Raw genomic sequence first — 26,079 nt, forward strand, 5'->3', positions numbered from 1 at the left:
GCAAATATTTATTTACACAGCGTAAAGGGGCTTATCTATTAAACTACGGCTGACAACTGTATCCAAACTAATTTCTCTTAATAAGGCACTTGCGGTCACCCTGGCAACAGCATCGGAGCACCCTTGCTTAAGACAACAACTTCAGGGGGTGAAAATCCCCTCGGATGCAAAGGCGGGTGCTGAGGGGGACCCTCCGGAGGTGCTGTGGCCGGAGAGACCCATCCCCACTCCTGGGGAGACCCACTCCATCCCCAGAGAAGATGGCAGCTCCCAGCCTCTCCTAGCAGCCAGCCCTGCTCTCATTAGCGGCCCAATTAGCCAAGTGAAGGGCAGCTAATAAATGAAGGGTTGCTGCAGCACGGCGCGCAGGCACGGCCGGGCACTTTTTTAGCACGCGGCGGGTCCCCCGGCTCAGCTCGAGGCAAGGCGATGGGGAAAGCGGCATTTTCCATCCACGTGGCTTTGCCAAGGGTGCAGCAAAGATGGGCAGCGCTGGGGCAGGGTGGGGAATTTGGAATGGGAAATAGGATTAGAATCATAGAATCATTAAGGTTGGAAAAGACCTCTAAGATCATCAAGTCCCTGCCCCAGTGCCCTTCCCCAGCGGGCGCAGGCTGGGGGCTGGCAGAGGTAGGGGGACAACACAGAAACAGCCAGTCCCTCTGCTCTGGTCTAGAGGGGGCAAACAGCGTCACAGCTAACTTTTTTTAAAAAATCTATGTATATCTACATAGGTCATCAAAGGCAGGAGGGCATGGGAGCAGGTCCTTGGTTGCCAAGAGGCAAATAAGGGATGACATAGCTCCTACCTCCTGCTCTGGGTTGGAAAACGTGACAGCTGCTTTATTAATGTCTGTGATAATAACAAAAACAATGACTAAGGAAGGTGTAGGATGAAGGCAGAAGGACTTCGGCATCCTTCCGATGGCCCAGGTGACAGGCTAAATGCTGAGAGTCCTGATACTAGAGACAGAGATGGTAGCAGGATTTCTCCACTCCTCTTCACGGCCTCGTAGAAGAATTAAAACCAAGCCCCTGGTTTTTAAAACCCCGTATCTGTCAGGTTACAAAGCGCTGTGCAATTCAGGGTTTGTGAAACACAGCTCCCCATGACAGAAGCTCTCTCCCCTCTGAAATGCAGATTTGAACTCAGGTACAAAAGCAGGATGGGATGTTTTTTGGCCAGCCACGCAATGCTCCAGCCAGCTGGGGTGCCCCCGGGGAAGAGGGCAGGCACGGCCCTGCAAAGCCACCCCGAAACAAAAGACTCCGGCCGGGCAGTCAAGCAGGCGGTGATTTACTGGGACAACACCACTTCTGCAACAGAGAACACGACTGCGCCCAGACACCCAGGCAGCAAACCCGCAGCGCCGCCGAGCATCGCAGCGCTGGGGACCCCGGAGAGGTGACACCGAGAGCGGAGGGATGCTCGCGGTCCCCGGTGCCGGTTTCCTTCCTGTCTCCCCCCCAGACACACAGACACAGAACAGAAACCTGCCGAAACACAGCAAGGCTGCTACACGCCGAGGGAGGGAGCGAAAGGCAACAGGGTTCGAGTGGGCTCCACGGGCGCTGCGGCCACGCCGGCGGTGATGGCGCGTGATTCCCTCTGTAGGCACTTGATCCGCGGAGCTGCCGCTGCCTGATCCTGCAGAATCACAGAATCACAGAATGATGAAGAGCCCGTCCCAGGGGCTGCCAGGCCCTTGTGCAGGGCGCAGGGCAGTGACGGTGAGCGTCCCCACGCCTGCCGGGGTTCCAGGAGGCAGGTTTAAGGAGACTCACCCCCTTCACCTCCCAGCACGGACCATCCTGGAGCACCCTCTGACGCCGAGCTGGCCACGGTAGCTGGGCAGAGGCACGCACGGGTCAGGGCTGGAGCAGCTAAAGCAGCAGTGAGAGCCGCGTCAGGCTCCAAACCAGGCTCACCCGCTTCATCCTCTTTTCCTTCCCTGAAAGCCAAGAGGATGCACAAAGGGCTGTGCCGATGCTGCGCGCTCACCCCTGAACCCAGAACCAGGGACCCGTTGACTGAAGGAGCCCCCAGAGAGGGAGGGACACTCGTTTTGCCGATGGCTCCAGATTAACAGAGCACTGGGCAGCTCCTGGGAGTCAGCCCGGGTGTTTGGAGAGAACCAAGGGGTCAGAAACCAGCTCACCAGTAACCCCAGGAGGACTGGGATGCACATGCCCCAGGAATAAACCCTGGTCTGGTAAAGTCAGGGGGACCAGAGTGAGTTGTAGCAGGCAGGGCGCTGAAGAAAGGCAGAAAACACGAGGAAGGTTCTGCTCGTGAGCTAAAATACTCCCCATCTCCACCCGCTCTGCTCAGAAAAAAGCAAAACATTCGGTGCAAAGCATATTCCTGGTGACGACGTTTTGCTAGGGGACAGAGGGGATGCTTTCCCCCATGGGAAGGTTTCAAAGAAGATGCTTTGTCTCAGAAGGAATCACGCTTTGCCATATTTCCACATTTCCCCAGTTTCCCAGCTCTCCGCAGCCGGTCAGTTTTCAGCTCTTACACTCACACTCCCCTTCCCACCCATCGCTCCTCAGCGGAGGAGCCAAATCCCCTACGCCCGTGAATCAGCTGCATTTCCTTTGATTTTTCTAAGCCCTCAGACAAAACCAGTCTAAGTCCAACCAGAACTGGGGCCTTTCTTCAGCAGAAAATTAAAGATAAGAAATTAATAAAAAAAACCCCAAACCTAGAACCTGTATTCCCCCCTGAGAACAGCTTTTAGTAAGAAGTGAGCTTTTGCCCGAAAAATGTCCACACCCAGCTTCTCCTCCCTGTCTCCTCCTCTTCCTCCCATCAGGTTCTGCAAGCCACAATCCTGATGGCGTCTCTGGTGCCCTCGGTCTGCTACGAATTACGGCAGATAACGAAGCTCCCAGCAATCGCCGGTCTGTGCTGGAGATGGTGGGGCTGGCGAGGGACTTTGCTGCACCAGGGTGAAAGCCGCCCATCACGGAGAACAACTCAGCCGGGCTCCTGCAGAGCCATGGTGCCAACAGCGGGTCAGGGGATGCACTTTGTGTCTGGCAGCTTTTTTGGCTTTAAGCAGCGTGAATGCAAGCAGCGGAGATGGTGAGAGCAAGGGGCTCTGCGTCGCCCCGGGGTCTGGGAACACTCTTCCCGTCTCTTCCCTTCCAGGGGGTTGAGGCGAGAGCAGGTCTGGTGAATGCTCTTGGGACAGATGCTGCAGAGGTCCCGCTGCAAGCCCACCAGCGCGGGGGGGTTGAGAGGGTCAGGCATCCTTAAAAGAGCAAGCCTCCAAGCCGTTGGATTCAAAGGCAGGTCCTTGCGTCCAGAGCCAACAGATCAGCGCAGGGGAGGCTCGTGTGGGGAAGGAAGGATGCAGTGTTTTGGCAGGGAATAAATTCCTCCATTATTGTAACACAGGGAATCTCTATTTGGCATCAAGTGCAGGGGACTGGCTTCTTCAGCCCGTCCCTTCCTTCAGTCCTGGGCGCCCTTGCTCTGCCTGCGAAGCTCCGAAGGCACACCGTCGGCTGCAAGGGGTCTCACAGACCCCCTCTGGGATGGCAGCGGGGCTGAGGGAGCCCAGAACTGCCTGGATGTGACGGGATTTGGTCCCAGCCTTTGACTGGCCTGGCTTGTCGGTGTGTCGCCGGGCACGAGGCAAGGCAGCATCCTCCTGGCCGTGACAGCGGGGTTGCTCTTCAGACGGTCAGTCCCAGCCCGGATTTCCTTTGGTGCACGAGGTGAGCATGTCGTTAGATGTTCATCTTAGCCAAAAGACATCTGAGATGGCGGAAGCCAGGCAGGAGCCTCAGGAGAGCAGCGACTCGAGGCTGGAGGACCTCAGTGTGGGCTTGGCAGTGATTCTGGGCTGGGAAGAGACAGCCAAGCGAGGACGGGGCAAGCTGAGCAGGCATCGGGAAGACCTGCTCTGGGCACAGGGCTGGGAACCAGAAGAAATGAGGATCAGAGGGAACTGCTGTAGCTGGAGGTGCAGCTCCAGTTAAAAATAAACACCATCCTACTGTGGGCAGCCGGTAGTACCCTCCTGGGGCAAAGTACCAACCGCTGAGCACAGGATTTTGCCCAGGCTGCTTCCGTTTGCAGGGCTTGCTCTAATAAACACACACTGTCCGTGCAGCAGAGGAGCTGAGCTACTTGGAGGTGTTTCCTTGAGGATGGGTCCCTGCTCCTGTGCCCTCAGTAAGCTGCCCGAGCCTCCCTCCTCGTCCGCTTTACACGCTGCTTGGGTTGTAGCAGAGCAGGTTGAACTCCAGGTTCTCATCCCAGTGACGGAGCAGGACAAAGAGCTGCTGAGCTGCGGCTTTCACGGTGGCCAGGCTGTATCCCTCTGGGAAGTCCTGTTCGCTCAGCCACAGGCTGGCCTTGGCGGCCACCAGCTCCCACTCGATGAAGTAGGAAGCCGAGCTGTGCTCCAGCCAGGCCAGGGCCACCGCTGTGGCCCACAGCATCCCCTCCGGCTCCGTCTGCTGCTGCAACTCGATGTCGAAGAGCAATGTCTGGACCTCAGAGCTGTCCGTCTCTGAGCCCTGGCCCCTGTCAGCTTGCCACTCGGCCGAAGCCGGCGTGCTCTCCGGAGAGGAGAAGCGGCGGATGGTGATGGCCGGCGGGGAGAGTTCCTTCTCAGCTTTCAGGGCTTTGGAGATGCTTTCTACCGCGCTGCCCGAGAAGTGGCGAAGGCGGCCAGTGTCCTCTGTGTGGCTGATGGGTCCCTCCGGCACCACACACTGAGAAACGTCTCTGGTGGTGGGACTCTTCCCATGCGTGCCATTGGGAACCAGGAGCTGCTGGCCAGAGCCGAGGCTTTTCTGCTCCCCCGAGGGACTGGCCTTCTTGGTGCTGTAGGAGCTGGAGGGGCTGAGGGCCAGGCGGTGGCAGGCGAAGGGAGATGTCCACTTCAGCTTCTCCATGGGGATGCTGACGGCGTCGCAGAAGGCCGAGTTCATGAGAAAGGCACCGCAGGCCAGCTGCAGAGACGCCTGCAAGGACCGGTAGGCATATAGACAAGCTCTGAGATACCAACTACTTTTGGGAGGTTCAGGAAAAGGGCATGCATGGATGGAGCAGCTCTCCATCTCTGCATAGACTGTTGGACATGGCCGTCAGAGAGAGCAAGAGGCAGGATGCGGGGGGATCCTCCTGCCCTCTGCTCCCCTGCAGTGACCATGCAATCCCAGCAAGACCCAGGAACGAGGTGCTCACCAGGGGAAGGTAGTCTATGTTCTCATTGTCACCCTCAGAGCTGGCTTCGCTCACTCTGCTTGGAGATTTACTCATGAACCCTTTGGCGGCTCGAGTCAGCAGCCTGGTTTTATTGAAGGTCAGCCTGCAGGAGGAGGAAAAGGTGGCCATTACCCCCTCGCCCCTCCTGACGCCCACCCTCCCCTCCGAAAACCATCCCTGGCTCCCAGTCACTGGCATCACACTGGGTCCTGGCTCCAGCCGCTAACCCCAGGGTGTCCCTCCTCTCCCCCTTGCTTGTGTTTGCATTGGACCCACCGAGGTGCAAGACATCTACTAAGGTCAGAGGAAGGCCGAGCTGGTCTGTACCTTGCAGCAAAGAGGCTCTCGATGGATTTTTGGGCTTGTGCAGAGGAAGCAGACAGGCTCTGTAACGGCCCTGGGAAGAAGCACAAAGCTGGGGGTGAAACGAGGTGCTACAGGAGAGCAAAAGGGAGCAGAGTCTATGCGCTGGGATGTGGGGTGGCTTGTTCTGCTGCTGAGTCTTTGGCAAAATCCTTCCTTTCCCCTTGCCTCATTTTTCCTATGTGGATAATGACATTCCTGCACGGCTCAAAAAGGAAGCTGGGGGAAATCTATACTAAAGGCCCCATCAGGCTCTGTCCTTTGCACCCCGGAAGGTGTCAGGTCTTTTGCTCGGAGGCCTAATTTTATGTTACAAGGATTTATAAAAACCCCAAAACTCAGCAGAAGTGTTAGGTGAAGAGCCCAGATCGCGGACTCGATTCGCCTGCACCCTGGCAAGTGCAGTCAGCTCTTCGCCCTACCTTCGGGGAGACCGCAGCGCTCCCAGCCAGAGGAGGAAGGGGTGCTGCAGGGCGACAGGCTGCTCTCCTCTGCATCTGCAACGGAGGAACCACGTCAGCAATCGCACCCAGCCGAATTCGCCATCGGCCCACCGAGCCAGGCTGCGGCATGGCCGCTCTCCCTCTCCATGGCATTATCAGGTTAATGAGCCTGATCAGGGGCGATTTTAATTCAGCTGCAGATCTGACAGTGCCAGACAAGGTCCAATCCAACTCATCTTCATTAGCAGAGGATTTGGTGACAAGCGTCTCACATCTCCTTGCCTCTAATTACGCCCGGTTTCATCCCTCATGTTATCTGCGATACGGCTGCCAATCAACTTCCAAACATTGTCAGCAGCCACTGCCTGCGATTTGGGAGTTTCAGGGGAAACTGCAGCTTCTTCCCTGTTTAAGGACATGGACTCCAGCCAGACACCTGTCTAGTGAGCACCATATTCAAAGAGAAAGGCAGAAGAAAAAAAGACCATAGATGTCTCTTCATAGACTAAACCACTGAGACCTGTGACACCAGGAAGGAGAAGAAACCCCAGGGAATCTTACTCATACTGTAAAATCCATCATCTCCGTTCTGGCCACAAGCTGGCTGGGGACGTCCAGGGGAAAAGCCACGATGCCTTCTGTTTCCTGAGCTCATGCTCCTCTGGCTGCCTTGCTTGGATGCTGCCCCTTGGCACAAGAGAAGGGAATTGCCAACATTAGAGAGGGACTGGCACGCGCAAGATGGCAACAAAACCCACAGACTGATGAGCCTGGGCATCTCTGGGCATGCAGGCCTAAGAGTAGACCTTTCGCCTGGCTGCGGGAAAGAGGTTCTTGCTATCACGAGTGGCTGGCATGCCGTTAGGCTCAGCCACAGCCTTGGTTATATAGGTCTGGTGCTGAATTGAACCGTGGCTTCATTGGGTTTGCTCTGAGCGAGGTTCCTCAGGTGACACCCTCCCTCCCAGGACAACGTTTCACCCCTCCGCCAGCCCCACGTTACCCGTGTGGGTGTACTCGATGACAGTGGGCAAGTAGGTGTTGGTGCTCAGGTCCACTGGCATGAACGCCGTGTACTTGCTGATGACGTTGCAGGCCTTGCTGGTGTGGACAGCGTTGACCTGGTACCGCCGCCCGGATCCTGCCACGTGAGAGACACCAGGTCAGAGTCCATGTGCCCCATGGGCTCCATCCACCCCTCGGACCCAGCTCCCAGACCCACGTCCGTGCTTGGGCTCCATGCACAGTGGGGACTGTATCCCTCTAAACTCTGCCTAGTGCTTCTCCCGCTCTTATTTTACATGCACAGATGCGCTTCATGGCAGAGAAGTTTGACAAGACCCAGGGACATGTGCAGCCCAGAGCAGTGATGCGTGGCTGCTGTTGCACCCTCTGAGTTTGATGCCACCTCCCAGCTCCAGGTCACTAACTACTTAAAAATAATCACTGTCTTGTGGAATAATCACCTGACTCGTGAAGAAGAGGAGCACAAGCTTGAGCCCCTTAATGTCCAGTGAGGCTGTAGAAGCAGGAGAAAAGTGCAAGGCAGCTGGAGGGGGCTGTTATTTGGGAAATATATGAAGCTTTCCTAATATTTCACCACTGTCTGCCCTTGCATTAACTCGAGAGGCTGCTGAAGCTGCTGGAAAGCCCACCCCGAGGAAGGGCAGGGTCTGCCCGCAGCCAGCTCGCAGAGCTGTGCGTTACCGTGCTCGATTTCACACTCCTTCTCGGCAAGATGCTCGAAGTCCCGGATGACCGACTTGGCTGCCAGGTGGTGGAAGGTCTCGCTCCACAGGTCTGTGTCGCCATCCGCACGGCTCTCCCGCTCTCGGAAGAGAGGGCGGATATCAAAGGCAACTTCCCACTGCACGGGCTCGTTGCTCCTCAGCCCCTTCACCACCACCTTGCAGAGGGTCCTGGGGGAGTGCAGGGAGCTGCAGGCAGTGCTGAAGTCGAAGTTCTGGGGCTCCCAGTCGGAGGAGGTCTCGGTTTCAAACGTGAAGGAAGGATGCTGGGCAGACTCTGCAGAGAGGGGAGAGGAGGATAATTAATCACATCTGTGGGACCTGAACTCCCCACTGCCACCAAGAAACCATAAGTAATACTTTCTAATTTTCACACGGTGGCACAGAACGCGATGCAATGCCACCAAAACCCCGGCACGGCCAGGTGAGGCTGGCTGTGCCTCCCTCTCTCCCCATTACCCAGATCCCCGGGGCTCCGGCTATCCGATGAAGACCGCAGGCTCACGCTGGCATCGAGTGGTCCAAAGCCCCTTCCTTGAGCCGCTTGCTGCAGCCCGTCTGGCACTGCCGGGGAGTCGGGGTCGTGGCAGGAGGACATACAACTCCGGTGGAGCAGGGACGGCCGCCAGGCGCCTGTGCCACGGATCCTCGTGGCAGAGACGAGTGAGCTGGCTGCGTAGGGCTGAGAGCAGAGCAAACGTTAGGGCTGGAGCCGGTGGCAGCCGATGGCATGGACCTGCTCTGTCCCTTCTGATCCTGTCTGCTCCCTGCCCGATCCCAGCACGAGGTGCAATTGTGCAAATACACGAGTCCCTCTCTGCTCAGCCCTGTCTGGGACCTGTGCCCAGACAGAGCCCTCCATCAGACCTGCAGGGTGTCCCCAAGGGACCCTGGCCCCAGGGGCTCCTTCCCCAGACAGGCAGAAGGTGAAATATGAGTTTCATCCCTCCAGACATTTTAATGACTTCACTTGGGAACCAAAGGAAAGAAGAGAGACAGAAAGATCAAGGACCAGTTGCTTAGTAACGAAAAGAAAGGCACAGGGGATGAGGAGAAGGGAATTTTTATCTTTTTTTTTTTTTTCTTATGAGACTGTTTCTCCACTTTCAGGAGGCATGATTTCCCCCCCCCCCCAGCATCTCCAGTGCCACATCCCGCTTGGACGTCCCCCTCCGCAGCAAGCAGAGACACCGAGCTCTGGCTGATTCTATCCCCATCCCCAGGGCTGTGGGAAGGTCCCCCTAAAACCAAGTCTCTCTGTCTTCCTAGTGCAACACCAGCAAGGGACAGAGGTGGTAAAAAGTGGTGGATCGCAGTGACAGATGGAAAGATGCTTTCTCTGGGTGGCAGGCAAGAACATGGCCTCCGTCACCACTGAATTTTTGATGCTCTGTGCAACCAACAGCAAAACCAGGAGGCAGGCAGCTCCTGGAGCTATTGACCAAGCTAGGACAAAGATATTTAAAAGCAAGTTGGTCACAGAAGCCCTCGCCAGACCCTTTCCATTCAAAGCCTGCTCCTTCTCCTCCCCAAGCTCTCCTCCCAGCTAGAGGAAGCCAGCTGGGAACGGAGTCAGGGGTTGAAGCTGCCCATCGCAATCACTGACCTTTCCTTCCCAGCACGGTGCACGTGGAGATGAGCTGAGGGCTCACATTCACACCCCTGAAAATGTCAAGCCCTGGCAGCCAGACTGGGAGCTGGGAGAGCCGCTGGGAGCCCTCGCAGCACGAGGGATAGCAAAACCAGGCTGCAACTAATTAAGACCAGGATGCATGCTGTTAACCATTTACTGCCCTGCAGAAGGGAGTCGTTTCCACCTCTGCCTTCACGCTGAGCATCCTGTGGGCAGGAGGATGCTCTGTGGACATTCACAATGCAGTCGAGGTCACAGGTACCCCTAAAACCTACCACCGGTTGCCCTTTATCGAGCGATGCTGCTCACCACCCTCGCTGCTGCAGCTGGAGGGCAGAGGTCTCAATCCTCCCCTCGAAGCACCGTCCCTTCTTCCCCTTCACTCCCCCATCTCACCTCCAGCCCCCCTTCACCCAGCTGTTCTCTAACCGCAGCAGAAGGGAAACGAAAGCCCCAGACATCCCCCCTGCTCTGAGTTTCCATGGGAACAAAAGTGCTGCTGGTCCTCCCAGCCCTGCAGATGCTGATTTCAGAGCAGAACATCCTGGTGATGCCAAGGATGGGAGAAAACCATCCCCACCCTTCCACAGATCCCTCAAAAAATCTATCCAAATTTCACCTGCTGTCTGCTGCAGTCAGGGGACATAACACTGTTCAGCAGACGTATCATCACGCAGGTCCACGTCTCAGCCCGACGTCTCAGCATCAGGGCTGTGGTTCTAGCTACAGCAGCGGGGGATCTGCTTTGGGACTGACTTTCTTTTACCCTGCAGCGCACAGGTGTGCCACAGCCTTGCAGAGAGTTTGCATCGCGTGGCCAAACTCTAGGGAAATAAGAAGGAAGCAGCAGCCCGGGGATCAGATGAGCAGCAAGGTGAAGCACAGGCCAGTCAGATGAAAGGAGAGGCATTTAGCAAAGAAAAGCTGGACTCCCATGCAGAGGCACTGCTAAGGGATGTTGGGACAGCACCCTGCTCCCTGCATGGCTTCTTTCCTACATGTTTGTGATGTGCTGCAGCATGAAGCATGGCACATATACATAATATATACCTCAGGACTAGCGTGAGCCGGGCTCTTCCCCTTACGCATCTGAGATTTTCCTGCTGCTGCACGCTGGCCTCTGCTTGCAGGCAAAGCCTCTCTGGTTGTCACGTACCTGGAAATTTACCTGCCAGGGCTCGGGGCTGACCTGCTGCAGGTCCTGCAGGTGGGTTTTCCGAAGGGGGTTTTTCACCAGGGCAGTGCCGGGATCGCTGGCCGTGGGCACCTTCTTGCAAGGCTCGTGGTCGGCGATTTGAGTGGTGCTGTACGCCCGTCTCCTGGAGGAAACCTTCACATCCATTCCTGCGCAGCATGACAGAGAATCTTAGAACCATTAAGGTCAGAAAAGACCTCTAAGATCAAGTCCAACTGTCAACCCATCACTGCCACGCCTGCTAAACCATGTGCTGAAGTGCCACGTCTACACGTTTCTGGAAGGCCTTTGGGGATGGTGACTCCACCACTTTCCTGGGCAGCCTGTTCCAATGCTTGACAACTCTTTCAGTAAAGACGTTTTCCCTAACATCCAACCTAAACCTCGCTTGATGCAAGGATGAGAGGATCAGCTCTGCTCCGGAGCGGGACCAGTCAGCATCGCCCACCCTCGGCTGATGGTGGGCGGCAGGGAGCCCACCCCTGTGGTCCTCCTGGGCTGAGGGGGCCACGCTCAGCTCTGCTCTGTTTTAAGTGAAGTAACTAAGCCACAAAAGGAATTAAGATCCTACACTCAAAACTCCTGGGGGTGTCGGGAGACCAGGTTGCGGAGGTTTTGTCTGAGCAGTTTTCAGCCAGAAAAAGCCTGACTGCACTTCCCCAAACCTCCCTGGAGAAGACAAAGGGTTTACTAATGAAATTTCATTAGCACAGACATTCTCCTGTCAGAGCAAGAGTAAAATTTCATTTGGAAAGGCATGATTTCTCATTGCTTTTGACAAGGTTGAGGGGATGCGTGGCACAGTTCCTCTCTGAATACAAGGGAAGAACATCCCGTGAGTAACAGAGGTTTCCTTGCAGCATGGGAATGCAACCAGGCCTGGGGTGCAACCAGCTGCTTCACACTGTGTGTTGCCAACACAAATGCCTAGCTGAACTGTGACAGCGAGGGGTGACACCCTGGGGACAGGGCTTCGGATCCATTTCCCCCCTCTCCTGATCTTGAACTGCAACTTCAGGGCTTGCAGGGACGCGACTGCTTTGCAGGTGCAGGGATAGTCTAGCTGGGCTACCAGTTGGCTCGCTCCTCTCCTTCTCTGCACACTGGAGGGCAGCTGGGGAAGCTTGTAATTAGTTGTGTGGCCAAAGCTACAGCCGCTTTGAAAATCTCCAGGGAAGCCAGTTCTCCAGGACTTCCCTTGATTTCCTGACAGGTTTGGATAAAATATGAAAACCAAATAGACCCGCTCAAGACTCGGGAGATCTGTCATCCCTCCCGCAAACCCCTCCGGCTCTTTGCAGAGATACAGCCGAAGCGACTTATTTGTCAGACAAGCAAAATGGCAGAGCAGCGACAGAAGCTTGATTAGAAAGACAGGGGCATCACACCCACGCTTGCACAGAGGAAAATCTGACCGGTGTCCGTGTCCGATTCTCCCCCGGGATCTCTGCCCACCACCAGCTGATCCGGGGCACGCTCGGCAGGGCAGCAGCCCTCCGAGTCTCTGGAGTGGTTCCAGCTCTCCACGCCTGCTCCCTCGTCCTGGGAGTGAAAGAAAACGGAGCTGCCTGACTCCTGGGACCTCATCATGCTGTAACGTCGCCTCTTGTCCTGGGGGAAAGCAGAGAGAGGGAATAGGTCCTACCACCGTGTCCACCAGCCCACTGCTTGTGTGCCAGCACCCTTATCCACCAAGCTCCTGTTTCTCCCTGATGTCTCACCCACCGTCTCCCTTGAGGACAGAGCGAGAAAGCAAGGGGACATCTCCTGACTAGGCACAAAGAGCCGAGACGCCTGCTTGTGCATATGCTCACCGACACCCCCCCCGCTCCTGGGACAGCCCCACCAGCCAGCGCAGCGTGGACTCACGGATCTGGGGTTGGAGATGTACGGGGAGGTGTCGCAGATGACGCCGTAGCCGACCAGGCGGTCACCAGGGAAGAGGCAACTGGTGCTGACGGGGGAAACCAAGACCTCGGTGCTCTCGGGAAAGACCCACTCCACAGACACGTCACTCAGGACAGGTGCCATCGCCTTCTTCAGCGACTTGATCATCTGAGGCAAAAAGCAGAGGGGAGCGGTTATACAGCAGTAGGACGTTGTGTGTGCCATGGTGCATGCGCCATGTGTTGCAGGGAAGGGGAAAATTTTCCCCAAAAAATCCATCAGCTGATTCCTACCCTCTCCTCATCTTAGATGGGAGCCTGCTCCCTCTTTGACTGCTCTGACACCCGCCCCAGCACTCCCAGGCCTTTGGCACAGTTACACCAAGGGCAGCAGAGCAGATATTGCTAAAGCACAGCACTGATCTCACACCGCGTGTCGCCAGCTCAGAGCAACGTGGGAGCTTGTGGCCAGAGCTCTGGTGCGAGGCAGCATCCCCTGCGCACCCCCAGCACTCAGGAAAAGCCGTTGACCGTCACTTGTCCGAGCCCCAGCCCTGCCCCAAGCCCCGACACTCACGCACCAACTGACAGCACTGCTATTTTTGGTACAGGTCCTTGCTGGCACAAGCCACTGCCGGAGATCAGCAACGCTCTGCCAGTTACACATGTGGAGAAGACCAATATCCGTGAATATCTCACGGACAAACCTACCAGGGAGCCATCTACAAGAGCCTGCCTGCGCACCAGGGGAAGTGAACACCAGATTTAGCGGCAGAACAGCTCGAATGTTCTCTATTGTTCACTGCTTTTTCACAGGCTCAGGAAGACACATCAGGCTGTGTTTTATAAGGCCATTAATTGATGCCTCAGACTGCTGAAGGCACCAAGCTGCACAGCCCGCAAAGCTCTTTATTAATAGCTCTATATAAAAAAACCCATCCCTTCACTGTCTTTGCTTTTAATTTACATCAGAAATGCTGATGCCGTTCTGTCTTAGAGAGGATTTTGTGTGCTTCAGGTTCCTGCAGAGGAGTGGACTGCTGAACTCCTCCTTTTGAGATCAACAACGTAGGAGCAAGCTTTTTAGAGACATTTAGGAGATAAAGACCCAATTCTCTCTGGTTTAGTCATCTGCCAGATGACGGGCTAGGCACCATGCTTTCACCAGGGGACAGAGCCATTCTTACGCCGTATTTGAGGCATGTCAGTCTACTCAGCTTTTGTGGGGAGAGTGGAAATGAAGAGGCTCCGTCTTTTGCTTTAAAGTTGGCTTAATAGGCAAAGCTATCACAGTGTATTCCTCTCCCTCAAACCCTGGGTACTTCTCGCCTGAACAACACCAGGGCTGAGCCTGACTTCAAAACTAATTGGCTGCTTTGATGCCGGTTCCTCTGCCCTCGCCGGTGTCTGAGGCAGCAGCTACCTTTGAAGCCAAAGCTGCTGTATCGTGGCTATCGCTTCTCCCCATCCCCATGCAGAGGGTAAACACACCCTCCCACTCCCTCCGACAGCCGGAGATGAAGATGCTCTTTCATCCCCTCCCGCTCGCCCACCTGCTGCCGGGTGGGAGTTGGAAAGGCAGCACCGGGATGGGGAGTAAGACCCGCTACCGAGCCGTGGCCTCCCCCTCGCTGAACCAGAGCATCATCAGAGCCTTACAAGGAGGTCCCCCGGGAGCAGGCAGCCGTACCTTGGGCTGCAGCCTCTCGCCCTCTGCCAGGAACTCGGCGATGCCCCTGGACACAGCAGCCAGCCCCCGAACCAGCCTCCTGCAGGCATTTGGCCCTATGCCGAAGCTGTAGCACCTGCAAAGGGACAGGGAGCATCAGGATGAAGCCATCCCAACCCCACACAGCTCACCCACTCCCTGCAGGCAGAAGACATCCCTCCCCCAGCTTCATCCCACTGCTGCGCAGCTGTCCAGAATGCCCAGAGGAAAATAAACCAGCTCCTCTGTTCGCTGGCTGGCAGGAGGGTTGGGAACCCGCATCGCCCTCTGCTCAGCAGACCTCAAATCCCTTCCCAGAAGAGCAGCCTTCAGCTGCGCTGCTCAGGGACTTCCCAGCAGGACCGCAAGCCCTTGCCTCCTCTGCAAGCACAAACAAGATGCTTTGCTGCCAGTTCAGCTCTTTTCCCTGCTGAGCGTCTGTGGTCAATAGCACTAAAGACCCAGTAATTATCTCTGCTCACAATTAAAATAAACGTTTTCTCAAGGAAAGAGGAACCGGCCAGGCGACGCTGCTCCCCTGACTCCCAGCTCAATGAGTCAGGATTTGGTTTTGGCTGAAGGCTGCAAACGCAAAGCCGAGCGGGAGCCTGGGCAGGGAGGGCAGGAGTGAGCGGTGCCTGGTGGGGATGGATGTGGCGGGAAGCCAGGAGGGATGGGTGGGATACGACGTTCAGCCAGGGCAGCAGGTAGCTGAGGAGAAAACCACCTTCAGCAGCAGACTGCATCTGCACCAGGGGCTTTTCTCTTAGAGGTTTTTAATCCTCATCTGGCTGCAAATCTTCAATCAGCCTCACACCCTCATAAATAAGGCTCTGATCTTCTTATGAGACAGGCGCCACACACACAACCGGGCAGTGTGCTGGGCACTGCCTTCCAGGGTCACCCGAGACCACGCTCTAACTCTGACTGCATTTAGCCCACCACCATGGCACTATAAGAGCGAGGAAAGGGTTACACCATACAGCTGGGAAGCAGTTAGACCTCCATATACCAAAAAAAGGACAGAGCAGCATCGCTGATAAGCCCTGAAGTCTGAGGGATGGAAGAGGAACAAGGTTTTCTTACATTTTTCCTATGTTTCATGCCCCTTAAAGAGGCAGAGGAGAAACCAGAGCAGTCTGTCATCAGGGCTGGGGAACCAGGCTGGGAGCTCGATGCACAAATTAGCTGCTTTTTACATTGCTCTCTTTCAGCACATTCAATTCTGCGCAGCCTCATCCTGGAAGCAGCTGGGGCCAGACCCAGATGTGCTTTAAAAAACTAAAAAAACCCGGCAAGGAAGATTGTTCGTGTGTCAATCTCTCCTAGCAGGAAGCATCAGACGAGAGCCTGTGAAGCTGTCAGCCCAATTATCCTGCTTTTGATTGTTCAAAAAGCATCTGAACTTCTGGGATCTGTTCCAAACCCTTTGAGGTTCTCCCATGGCTCATATCAGCAATCTCTCCTGCCTCTGTCTCTGAAGCGGGGACATATGTGAGATGGAGCCGCGTTCAAGGAGAAGCGACAGGCTTTTGCCCCCGCAGCGGCCAGCCCTGCTGTGCTCTGTACCTGGTGGAGAAGGAGTGGTTCCGCAGCAGCTCCAGGACCTTCCCCGTGTTGCTGATGGCCCCGTCCGTCAGCAGAAAGAGCAGTCGGGGATGGCCCCTGTGGATGGGCTGCCGAATGACCCACTTCAAAGGCGATAAGATGTTGGTGCCACCCATATCGGCCCGGATCCTTCTGATGCTCTCGCAGGCGACGGCCAGGCTCTCCTGCCCGAAGCAAAGCAGAACCATCAGCCTCCGCACCAGCACCCTCCCAGCACCAAGGAAGTGTGGCTCCCTCTTCACCCACCTCGCAGTACGTCTGACTGGCAGGAAAGAGGGCCTTGAAGGTGGATCCAAACCCAATGACATTGAAGAGACACGCTGGCATCAGGCTCTTGAGAGTAACCAACAGGGCATCCTGGGGGGAGGGAAGCAAGCAGACATCAGGTGTGCCGGGTCTCTCACCAGCTGCCCCAGCTTCACCAGTAAAACCTCTGCCCAGACCCTACCTTGCCACCACACCTTACTCCCACCTGCATTAGCCTGCACGCATTTGATAACAAAGCTGCTTCTTTCACATTATCTCCTGCACCGAGAAAGCACTGCACATGACTCTGCTCTTTCCAAAGTCCCTTAATGATATTTGGGTCCCAAAGCAGTAAGAAAAATGGGGAGCCTTCAACAAAAAGAAAAAAAAGAGCTGAACAAACCTTTCTGTTTGTTTTTAACTGATTAAATTTGTGCTTGCAATCGGTACTGCAGCACGGAGCTAGTGGGTGAGAAGCAGAGTGTGAAATTGAGAAGTGCGACACGCAATGCATTTCAATGTCCAAACTTGCAGAAAATAAACAAACAGCATAAAGTTACACAAAAGGAAAAGCCTCCCCCATCCCCAGTTCTCCTGTGTTCATAGCTGGCACCAATTAAAATAACTGGGAGAGACAGTTTTAAGCTATTTTCTTTACCAGAGGTGGTTATCTAACTTGCCTATTCCTGGTCTTTACATAAGGGAAGAGCAATCTAAATTGTCTCAGACATGTGACGGCTGTGGACGACTCCAGGACAGAGCCTGTGTTAGCAGCAACTGGACAAGAGCTACCCAAGGAGCCCCCGGGTGTGCAGGGGCAGGCGAGGGAGGCCGGTTTACAGCAAAGTGCTGGCAGCGCTCAGGAGCGACTCAGTTCTTTCTGTTTATGTGCTGATAAAGGCAGACTCCTGCCAGTCTGCCTAGGGCAGCAGAAACCCTAGAGCCAGCCCCAAGAGAAGAGCTGCCAAGGTCAAAGGGGTGAGAGCAGCCTCCTTGCTTTGTCATATGCAGTGGCAAAGACCGAGTAACCGCAGAGGGCGGGTGCTGGAGCTGCTCGCAGAGAAACCCCCGGCCCAGGAAGAGCCGCAGGAAGATGGGTAGTGGGTCAGTCCAGCTCTTGACCCTTGTAAGACTCAGCAGCAAGGCAAAGCCAGAGCACTGCACGTCAGCGAAATAACATACGAGAACAGGGCTGCCCTTTAACAAGCTCCAGAGTCCTGTAACGCAAGCTGTTATCTCAAACCTACGAGAATATATTTATACTGCTGCTTCCCAGATGGCTCCTGGGATGCCGGCTCTTCCAAATCTCAACGTTGACATCCCATCTCAGAACTAATTATAAGGAAAAAAAAAAACAAATTTCCAAATATTTCTGTTCAAGCACTTCCCAAAGTGGGCAACCGATGCCTGCCTTCTGTTTCAGCAAGCAGAAAGATTTATCGCTTCTTGCGGTAAATATTGATCTTTATCCTGTTGCACTCAATATCTATACAGCAACTCAATAAGGAGAGATGTTTGCCTCCAGAGAAGTCAATTCCCAGTTATTAGCCTGGTTTTGCCAGCAAGGCCACCCTATGCGGGCACCATCACAGGCCTGGCTCTTCTCCCTGGCTGCACCAGGACGGGAGAGGAACCAGCTGCAGGAAATTTAACCCTCTAAAATTTCCACCCCAGCCCCGCTGGCCAAGTGCCCCTGCTCGGCAGCGCACCGCGTCCTCCCGGCTGCACACAGCCAGCCGCGCCGGGCCATCCCCTCCCCGTCTGCATCTCAGCCAGCACCTCTGCGGCTCAGCTCTCCCCGCTGCGCACGGCCAAGCCCTGCCACGGCGCTCACCCAGCAAGCTGAGGACAACACAAACGTCTCCATCAAGCGTAACCCACCCAAACCCTCTAAGAACAGCCCCTGCCACCAGGTCTCTGATATTTGCAAGTCATAAACAAGGACTGGGAGGCTCAAAGCTGAGACAGTGGTTTTCTTACTTGAGGTATCTCCTCCAAAATCTCCAGTATCTCCCCTGAAATATTTTTCCAGAAGGGAAACAGCCTTTTTCCTGTTTTTACAGCCCTCCTGTGGATGGGAGTCCCCGTTCAGGACCTCTGGGAGAAGGGCTCTGTCCCTGCAGGGTACCCATCCCCACGGCGACAAACCAGCCTCCACGAAGGCTCCAGAGACCAGAGACCGTGGTGCCCAAACCCAGCCACGCTGTGAGTTAGAAAGCAAAAATCTGGCCTGGGGCAGAGATGCTTCCTGATTCCCAGGCTCCAAAATGTGCTGAGGGAAGGAGGTCCCACCTCGGAGATATCCCAGGCCCTTTGGTGGATGCAGACACAGGGGACAGCCTCTCTATCCCAGAGGCCTTGCCGCAGCCGTCCTCAGGCTCCTCGGCATCCCGATCCTTTTTGCCGGAGGTGGCCATCCTCCCGCAGTTCCCATGGAAACTGGAGACAGATGGGTAAGGAGATGGGCTAGGAGATGCTCCCTGCTGCTCACCCTGGGCAGCAAGTCCTGCAGAAAGGGGTGCAGCCATACTGAAGGCAGCAATTGAGTCCAAACCTGGGTGGCACTTTTGTTAGGAAAGGGTGTGAGCAGGACACCTGGGGATGCATCAGTTTGGTAAATCTCTCAGGCATCCAAATGCAACCGAGCCCCTCAGGTGCAGCCTGCCTCTGCAATTCCCTCGCTGCCCTCAAGAAAGATGCACAGGGCAGCACAGACCCATGCCCTGCTCAGGAAGATGTGACATTTATCAAGCTGTTGGGACTTACTTGGCCCCAAAAATCAAGACAGAAACTTTCCAAAAGAGCTTTTGCCAGAGACTGCAGCTTCTCACTGAGACCTGCCAGCTGGCAGGCGTCTGACACCAACCTGGCTTCCAAAGCACGTTAGGCAGGGATAACAATAATTAAGCAGTTACCGGAGTGATTTCCCCTTTGATGGACAGAGCGGTCCCTAGCAGGCTGAGGGCAGGAACCTCTGCAGATCCTTCAGGCAGTGGCACAAAGCCAAGCCTAGCTTTCATGGGGCAACCTGCAGCAGGGCGAGAGTCATATCTGACAGGGGAACTTCAGACCCACAAATATCATGACAAGACCTTTCTATGACCCTTTTTTTTATCCAGAGGTCTCGGCGCACCTCCGGTCATCCTCAACCAGACTGCTGGTGTCCATCTGTGTTTGAAAAAGGGATGCGTCATTGTTCAAACGACTTCTGCAGGTGCACAGAGGCACCCAGCAGCAAAATGTCTCCTAATGCATGGTCAGCACGTCACCCTGAGGAACCCCTTGGAGCTCCCTGGAGGTTTCCCGCCTAGGCAGTGATCGCCCCAAGCCCTGCCAGAGACAGGGGGAACTAGAGGAGGGATGCACAAGCCATGCACATCAGTAGGATGGGGAAAGAAAACATTTTTGCATTTGATGTGTTGATAGGAAGAAGAGGAAGAGGAACAGACCAGGGGAGAGTCAGCTTCGCTGCAGGTACCTAACAAGTGACACAGTTGAGATGACTAAAGCTACAGCATATAATTAGCCCCCCATCCCCTCATAATGAACATCCATCAATGCTCAGCAACCCCCACTGCTCTCTAATAGTCATCCCTCGCTGACACGCAGGCACGTCCCCTCCTGCGTGGTACCTTGACACGGTTGATGTTCACGCCGCTCATGCTTCTGCTGCGGTCTACAAGGAAGATGAACTCTCCTTGGGCTTTCCGGAGGTCTGGCTGGACAGTCCTCAAGTCAGGGCAGAAGTTGAGCATGATGATGGGGTGGTGGGGGATGTCCTTGTTCAGTCGCTTCCTGATGATTTCCGTCTGCAAGAAAGAAGGGGGGAGCTCTAGAGGTTGATTTTTCTGCCCCTGTTCACTTCGAGGGGAGCCACAGCAGGGCTGCACGCCTGAAGATGTAAGCGCGTGGCCTCTTGTGAGCTGGGTCTGGCCTCAGCGCTGACAACGCCTGAGCTCAGGCTGTGCAGCGGGTTGTTCTGTCCGTACCCCCTGCGGAGCTGCTCCACGGGTGAAGGGGACTCCTACCTCCTCCCAGCCACCGTCACGCTTTACCTGGGGCACAAAGGCTAGCAGAAAGCCTAAACCAGAGATCCCCTGCACGCACAGATGAGAGCCTGGAGAAGAAATGAAAATATCTGGCCCTATGCAGCACATTACAAAACTGATTCTCTAAACATTTCATTAGATCCCTCCTGAAAACGTGGTTCATTAGCGCAGTTTACTATCACACTGAGGCACACCGGAGGTTTTGTCCGTGGTCACTCAGTAATAAAGTGTCAGGTGCAGCCCTCAGCGTGCTGTATTCGCCGCTTCGATTCGTTCCTGCTGCCTCTGGTTTGCTGTTTTTTCTGCCCGTTTCTTTTATCATTTTTCTTTGTACAGATTGAAACGCTTTGCAAAGCCGAACTGGTCGCTCAGGACATCGTTCGATAGGAGCCCGCATGATCTCTGTCTCTGTACTGCACATAGCTCTACTGGCACTCCGCATTTTGCCTCATTCTATTTCAAGCATCAATCTTCATTAAAAACATGATCAAATGAAACTGGAAAAAACCTCTCGTGATGGGCTTATCATCTGCTGTTACGTGTGTATAAAGCAGTCCCGGGTTCACAGTCTCAGCTGCAGTGAGTCAGTGCATCACTGCTTTCGAGGGAGCTCCGGGACCCCACACCAGTGCGGCCCATGGCCTTTCATCCCTGGGTCTGCAGAGGGGAAGCATCCACCGCAACAAGCAGCTCGGTCCTCAGGGACTTTGTCTGCTTTCCTTTCCTCTTTCAAAGGCTGCTGTTTCTTGCTGATTTCACCAGGAGTAAAACAGACCCCAGATAACTGGGCTTGTTCTCTCTCCAGCTGAGTCATATTCCTAGATCTACAAGCTAAAGTCCAACCTTTATTTTACACAACTTGCTAACCTCAAGAGTCCCTGCGGATCAACACACGTGTGGGCTTTGCTTTCAGCGGCACTGCCTGAGTGCTGCTTCTGTGACCCCTGCGAAAAGACGGTTCCCATTCACAGGAACAAGCACCTCGCTACCACCCCAGCTCTCGCTCATCCGCTGGTATTTCACCCTCATGTTTTGGAGCATGAATTAGTCAGTCACTGGGAACTGGAAGGGCTTCTTCCATCCCCATTTTCCTCCAGCCATATGACATTATTTTGTTTCAGATCTTTCCCAGCATGGACGTTTATCGAATTTCAGATGAGAGAGATCCTTCCTGCCTCTCTGTCCAAGGACCGAATCGTGGCTCCGCACCTACCCGCAGACTCCCTGGCATGCTCTTTGCGACCCAAGACACAAAATCCCTGTGTGATCAGGATGAGCCCATAGCCTGGATTTCCCACTGACTTCAGAGTGAATTTTACACGCAAGGCTTTAGCAAACAGCCTTGGAGCTGCTGCTACAGATCAGCCAGAAAAACAAGCACCTCACCCGCACCGTCTCTTCTCCTCACCTCCGCTCCCGTCTGTTCCCTTTCACCCGTTATCCAATTACAGTAAACTAATCAGATCTTGCCGACCGAGAGTCGATTCCAGCGTGCATTCATCCCCACCACCCTGCTAGCTGACGAGCATCCAAGGCTTTTGCATAACAAACCGAGGGAAGAGAATTAATGATCATTGACCGCTGAAATTTCTGGGCTAATTTAATTTAAGCCAAGTGGTGCCCAGTGTCATGTTCTGAGCAGCAGCAATTCCAGCTCATCGTCTACCCCAGATACCCAGGGCATTTCCTCTGCTTCTTGCCCTTCTCTGTGCAGTTGCTTCCCAGTCTGCCTGGGGCAAAGAGGTGAGTTTCCTGCAGGGAAATGGCTCTAGAATAATCCCCCCCTAGACAATTTGACATGTTAAAGACACAGAAATAATTAGAGAGCCATCTGAGCCATAGCGTGGGAGTTTCATTTCGTTCCACCTGCCGCACGCTGAACACAATTAGAGGAGATGCCTGCCGTGCGAGCAAGCGCAGTCCTGATCCCTGCATCGCGCTGCAAGAGAAAGGGAAGGGCAAAAGGAATGAGAAGAGGGTTGATGTGTCTCCGGTGAAAGGAGAAATCGTGGCAGCACAGGGAGGCACCTCTGCAGCAGGTTCGGGACGTCTGCCAAGCGGGGGCCCAGGCTCAGACACGCGGAGAATGAGTTTAAGGGGAAATGAGCATCCCCGGTCGCAAGCGAGAACACCGGTGCGTGTAAAACGGGGAGCTGACACAGTAAGCCGGGGGCTGTGGTTACACAAGTGCGACGTGTGCCTTAGGTGAAGACGCCCACCCTGGAAATTCAGAGGGCTCTGAGCAGCCCACTCCTCTTCACTGATCTCAGACACACTGATGTGGCAGCTCAGAAGTGCCAGGCTGTCACTCATTGCTTCACAATTGCTGACAGACGAGGCACAAATCCCAGAGCAGATATTTTTCTATTTGCTGATCAGCAGAACAAAGAGAAGTTTCTCCTACCTTGTCTTCAGTTCAGCTCATTATTCCAAGCAAAATCACTTATTTCTCTCTGACAGCTATCCAGAAACGGTAAACATTTACTGAGCAATTAAAAGAATATTTTATTCTATGTCATTGCAATAATTATAACACCCTTAATGCTGTAACAATGTACCTATCTAATTATGCTATGCTAGACTAGTACTAATTATACACACAATAACCATCTCAAAGCTTCTACCACAATCAGTTTATCAGAAGCACTGCAGAATTTTCCCCTCTTCTTCACATAAGCCCCTCTCCGAGGGAGGATGCCGCAGAGCTTATTGGGCCAGTGTGATATCTGGTACTGCAAGCAAGCAAGCAATCATTTACTTGCACAGCTCCAGTCCCAAGGAAAGCCTCAGCTAGCGCCTGCAGCTTTTGCTTCTCACCTTTTTCTCGGCACTGGGGTCTTTCTTAGTGCCTTTAATGAAATCATTCTTCCCCTTCAGGTGTCGTTCGTACTCTGCAGGTGTCATATCACCTTCTTCCATTAAGATGTGAGGCATGTGGGGCTCTGGAAATGCAGAGAATTGGGTGAAGAACAGCCTTAGCTAAACTTCAGCTTTGGCAGAGATGCAGGCGCCCTTGGTTGTGAAAACAGAGCAATATCTCTGAGCTTGGGCAGCTTGGGCAACCCTGAGAGGGTCCGGGATTATTTCCTAGGAAGCCTAACCCCTGACAATATTTGCAAATCAGAGCCAATCCAGCTGTCTCCAGCACTACGGTGAAGCGTCCCAGGAAGGGGCGAGACCAGAAGAGAGGAAGCAGAGCCCACCTACCACTTGGATGGATCAAGATCTCCACGGGTCTGTCGAAGGTGTGTTTATTGGCCAGCGTGATCACGATGCTCTTGGCAGAGCGAGCGGAGGGGTCGGCGTCTGCTCGGATCTCGTGTGTAGGGCTCTCAACGCCTGTCCGGAGAAACCGAGGTGTGGTTAGGGACTGAGGGCGGGGAAGACCGGGGAGAAGAGATAGCAAGATGGCAGAGGACAGGAATCAAGCGGAATACGTGATGCTTCTGCCGTATCAACGCCCCACATTAACATCAGCACTGTACAGGACTACACACCGCAGGGGCAGAGCAGGCAGAAGAGCGTGGACATTGCCTTAAGGAGGTGATAGAGCAGTCTGGCACCAGCCCCGGCACTCCTACCTGCCAGCAAGCACGGCCCTCGGATCTCCAGGTGGAAGCTGAACTCGTACTCGAAGGGGTTGGTGGCCTCCCTCTCCAGCAGCTGGGCCAGGCAGAACCTGCTCCCTTGCTCCAGGCTCCCCGATCCGCAGTAGTGCTTGTCCCTGCCGGTGACATGAACCCCAGTCAACACTGTGCACGTGTTATATCCCCCCAGGAACTGCAGATCTCCTGGAGCTAAAGCCTGCAGCGGCTCTCCAGCTTCCCGCAGCAGCAGTGGGCTTCTGCTCTGCCAGTCCTGCATCCCCCCAGATCAGCCCCAGCCAGAGCCCACCCCGTCGTTCTTCATACGTTCGGAGCTGGTGGCTGGAAAGGCTGCTGGCATTCTCCAGGCTGGGCTGGGGGACCCTGGGGACACACACAGCTGGCAGGAGGACCCTCACGGCCCCGCTGGGCAGTGTCTGCAGCTCAGAGGATGTGCTGATGAAGATGGAGACGCTTTCCAGAGGAGGAATCAAGCCCAGGTTAGCCACAAAAACAATCCTCTCCAAGTCCTCATCCATCATGATCCTTCCTGCACAGGGAGAGGACCACACCAGGGAGACACGGTGTCACAATCACGGAAAACGCTGCCCCCCAGGCCTCCTTCAACCACCCCAGTCCTGGATCAATTGCCCAAACCAGCCCTCGCTGCAGACATCAACATTTCTCCAAAAAGCCTGAGCCCCAGCCCTCTGTACAGCTCCTTCAGCTGTCCAGAAGCAAGTGCTTTCCAAAACGGACAAGACTGCCACTTTTGGCAGACACTGTAGGGACACGAGCACCACAATCCAAGGCTCAGGCTTTCAAAAGGTGCCCCCTCGATGTCATGGCCTGTGACAGCCAGCCACCCCCTGCTACCTCCCCATTCCTTCTCCCCTGGTTTTCCTCCCCACATACAGCAAAACACCCCTGACCCCCTCACCGCTTCCATCGCGCGCTCCTCCATCGGGGAGGCTGCAGCCAGGCAAATACGTGTCATCTATCTTGGCTTTGTCTTTGATCTGTACCGTCACGGCACGCCGGGACACAGCCGCCTCGAACCCAACAACGGTGGTGCACTCATCCAAGGGGTAGACAAAGAGACCTGCCAGCCAAAAGGGTGTCAGCAACACTAAGCACTTGCCTGGACCCACCAGCCAGGACCACAGGGGCCAGCCCCCTCTTGGCACTACCATGCACGCTCCTGGGAGTTTTCACACTTCCAAAATTGTAGCCCTGGACCACTGAGGGTAAAATCGAGGACTCAATACCCTCGGTTGCTCTTCCTGCAAGATTCTAAAGGTTTAAGGCACGCACAGAAACCCAGTGCTGCGATATCCCTGGCTCTAAATTTCCTGTAGCAGCTCTCGCACTGGGAGCTTCGTCCCTTGAAACTTGCCTTCAAAAGCCTGGGCTTCTGGGTTGCGGTAGGTGAGCAAGGCTGTCATCCCGAAGGCATAGCCGCTGACGCATGACGTGACCTCCGATGCGGTGAGGGGGAGCGGGGAGCGGGTTGTCCGGTTAATCAGCCCTGGCATCTTCCTGGGAGTCTGTCAGTGACGGTGGGGTCACCTGCAGTGGGCCGGAGAGAGGTGGAATGGCAAGAATAAACGAGGAGTCCTGAGCCTCCAAAACACTTGTGTGCCCGTGCCACCTCATTGCAGCTTCTGCAGCCCTGGGGACAGAAAGGTGACTGACCCAGGACAGGGTGAGACCTGGGCTTGGCAGCTCCGCTGGTGGGGATGGGGATAAAGACAAGACCCTGGTGGGAAGATGCAAGGCAAACCTTTGCCCCGACTCCCCGCCGGTGCAAGAGAGGAGTTTCCGATTAAACCTGCCCGGCTGGCGACAGGCAGCCCCGGAGGTCCACACTGCTGTGGTGGATCACACATCTCACCAGCTTCCGGACCCACCTATCCCTTCACTTAGGGCAGAATGGGTGAACATCTTTTTTTTTGCTCTCCTGCTTCTCATTATCCTCCAAACTGACAAGTTTCTCGGGGGTAAGACTATGACCCAGCGAGCTCTCCTTCAGCCTGTGGGAAGGAAGGGAAGAGCAGGCAGAGCCAGGCACCCTCCCTGCCCTCCCACGCCCTTGCCCATCCTGCATTTCACGGCTCTGCTGCCCCACATCATCCCCAGATCCTTTCTGCAAAGGCTGACTCATCCCTCGATTTCCTTAGCAGAGACATTCAGATGCAAAGTGGCTACTTCTGCCAATTACATTTCAACACTTTTCCCAGAGCAGGTTTTCCTCTGTTCCAGCTCATCTCCCCCAAGAGGGAGGGTTTCAAAGGAGACCTTTCAGGTAGCTCTCGGGCCTCGTCCAGCTCCCCTGGGGCATCTCGAGAAGTTGCTAGGCAGCAGTTCTCCCTGGCTGGCTCTGTAA

The 26,079-nt window shown here is 54.9% G+C and overlaps 1 protein-coding gene across 1 annotated transcript; it reads right to left on the reverse strand.

Moving 5' to 3' along the window:
• Positions 1-1,326: 1,326 nt before the first annotated feature.
• VWA5B1 (von Willebrand factor A domain containing 5B1) lies at positions 1,327-25,251 on the reverse strand. The gene is made up of 22 exons (XM_075437312.1): positions 25,090-25,251; positions 24,634-24,795; positions 24,021-24,243; positions 23,691-23,833; positions 23,317-23,448; positions 22,927-23,051; positions 19,693-19,869; positions 16,061-16,171; positions 15,776-15,978; positions 14,189-14,303; positions 12,482-12,667; positions 12,028-12,223; positions 10,574-10,761; positions 8,244-8,466; positions 7,744-8,061; positions 7,040-7,177; positions 6,598-6,723; positions 6,016-6,090; positions 5,558-5,627; positions 5,210-5,333; positions 1,786-4,986; positions 1,327-1,648 (listed from the first exon to the last, which is right to left on the reverse strand). The coding sequence occupies exons 1-21, from the start codon at positions 25,226-25,228 to the stop codon at positions 4,222-4,224; spliced, it is 3,939 nt and encodes a 1,312-aa protein (XP_075293427.1). The 5' UTR covers positions 25,229-25,251; the 3' UTR covers positions 1,327-1,648; positions 1,786-4,221.
• Between the last annotated feature and the right edge of the window lie 828 nt (positions 25,252-26,079).

This window comes from Opisthocomus hoazin, chromosome 16, assembly GCF_030867145.1.
Source record: "Opisthocomus hoazin isolate bOpiHoa1 chromosome 16, bOpiHoa1.hap1, whole genome shotgun sequence".
NCBI classification, from domain to species: domain Eukaryota; kingdom Metazoa; phylum Chordata; class Aves; order Opisthocomiformes; family Opisthocomidae; genus Opisthocomus; species Opisthocomus hoazin.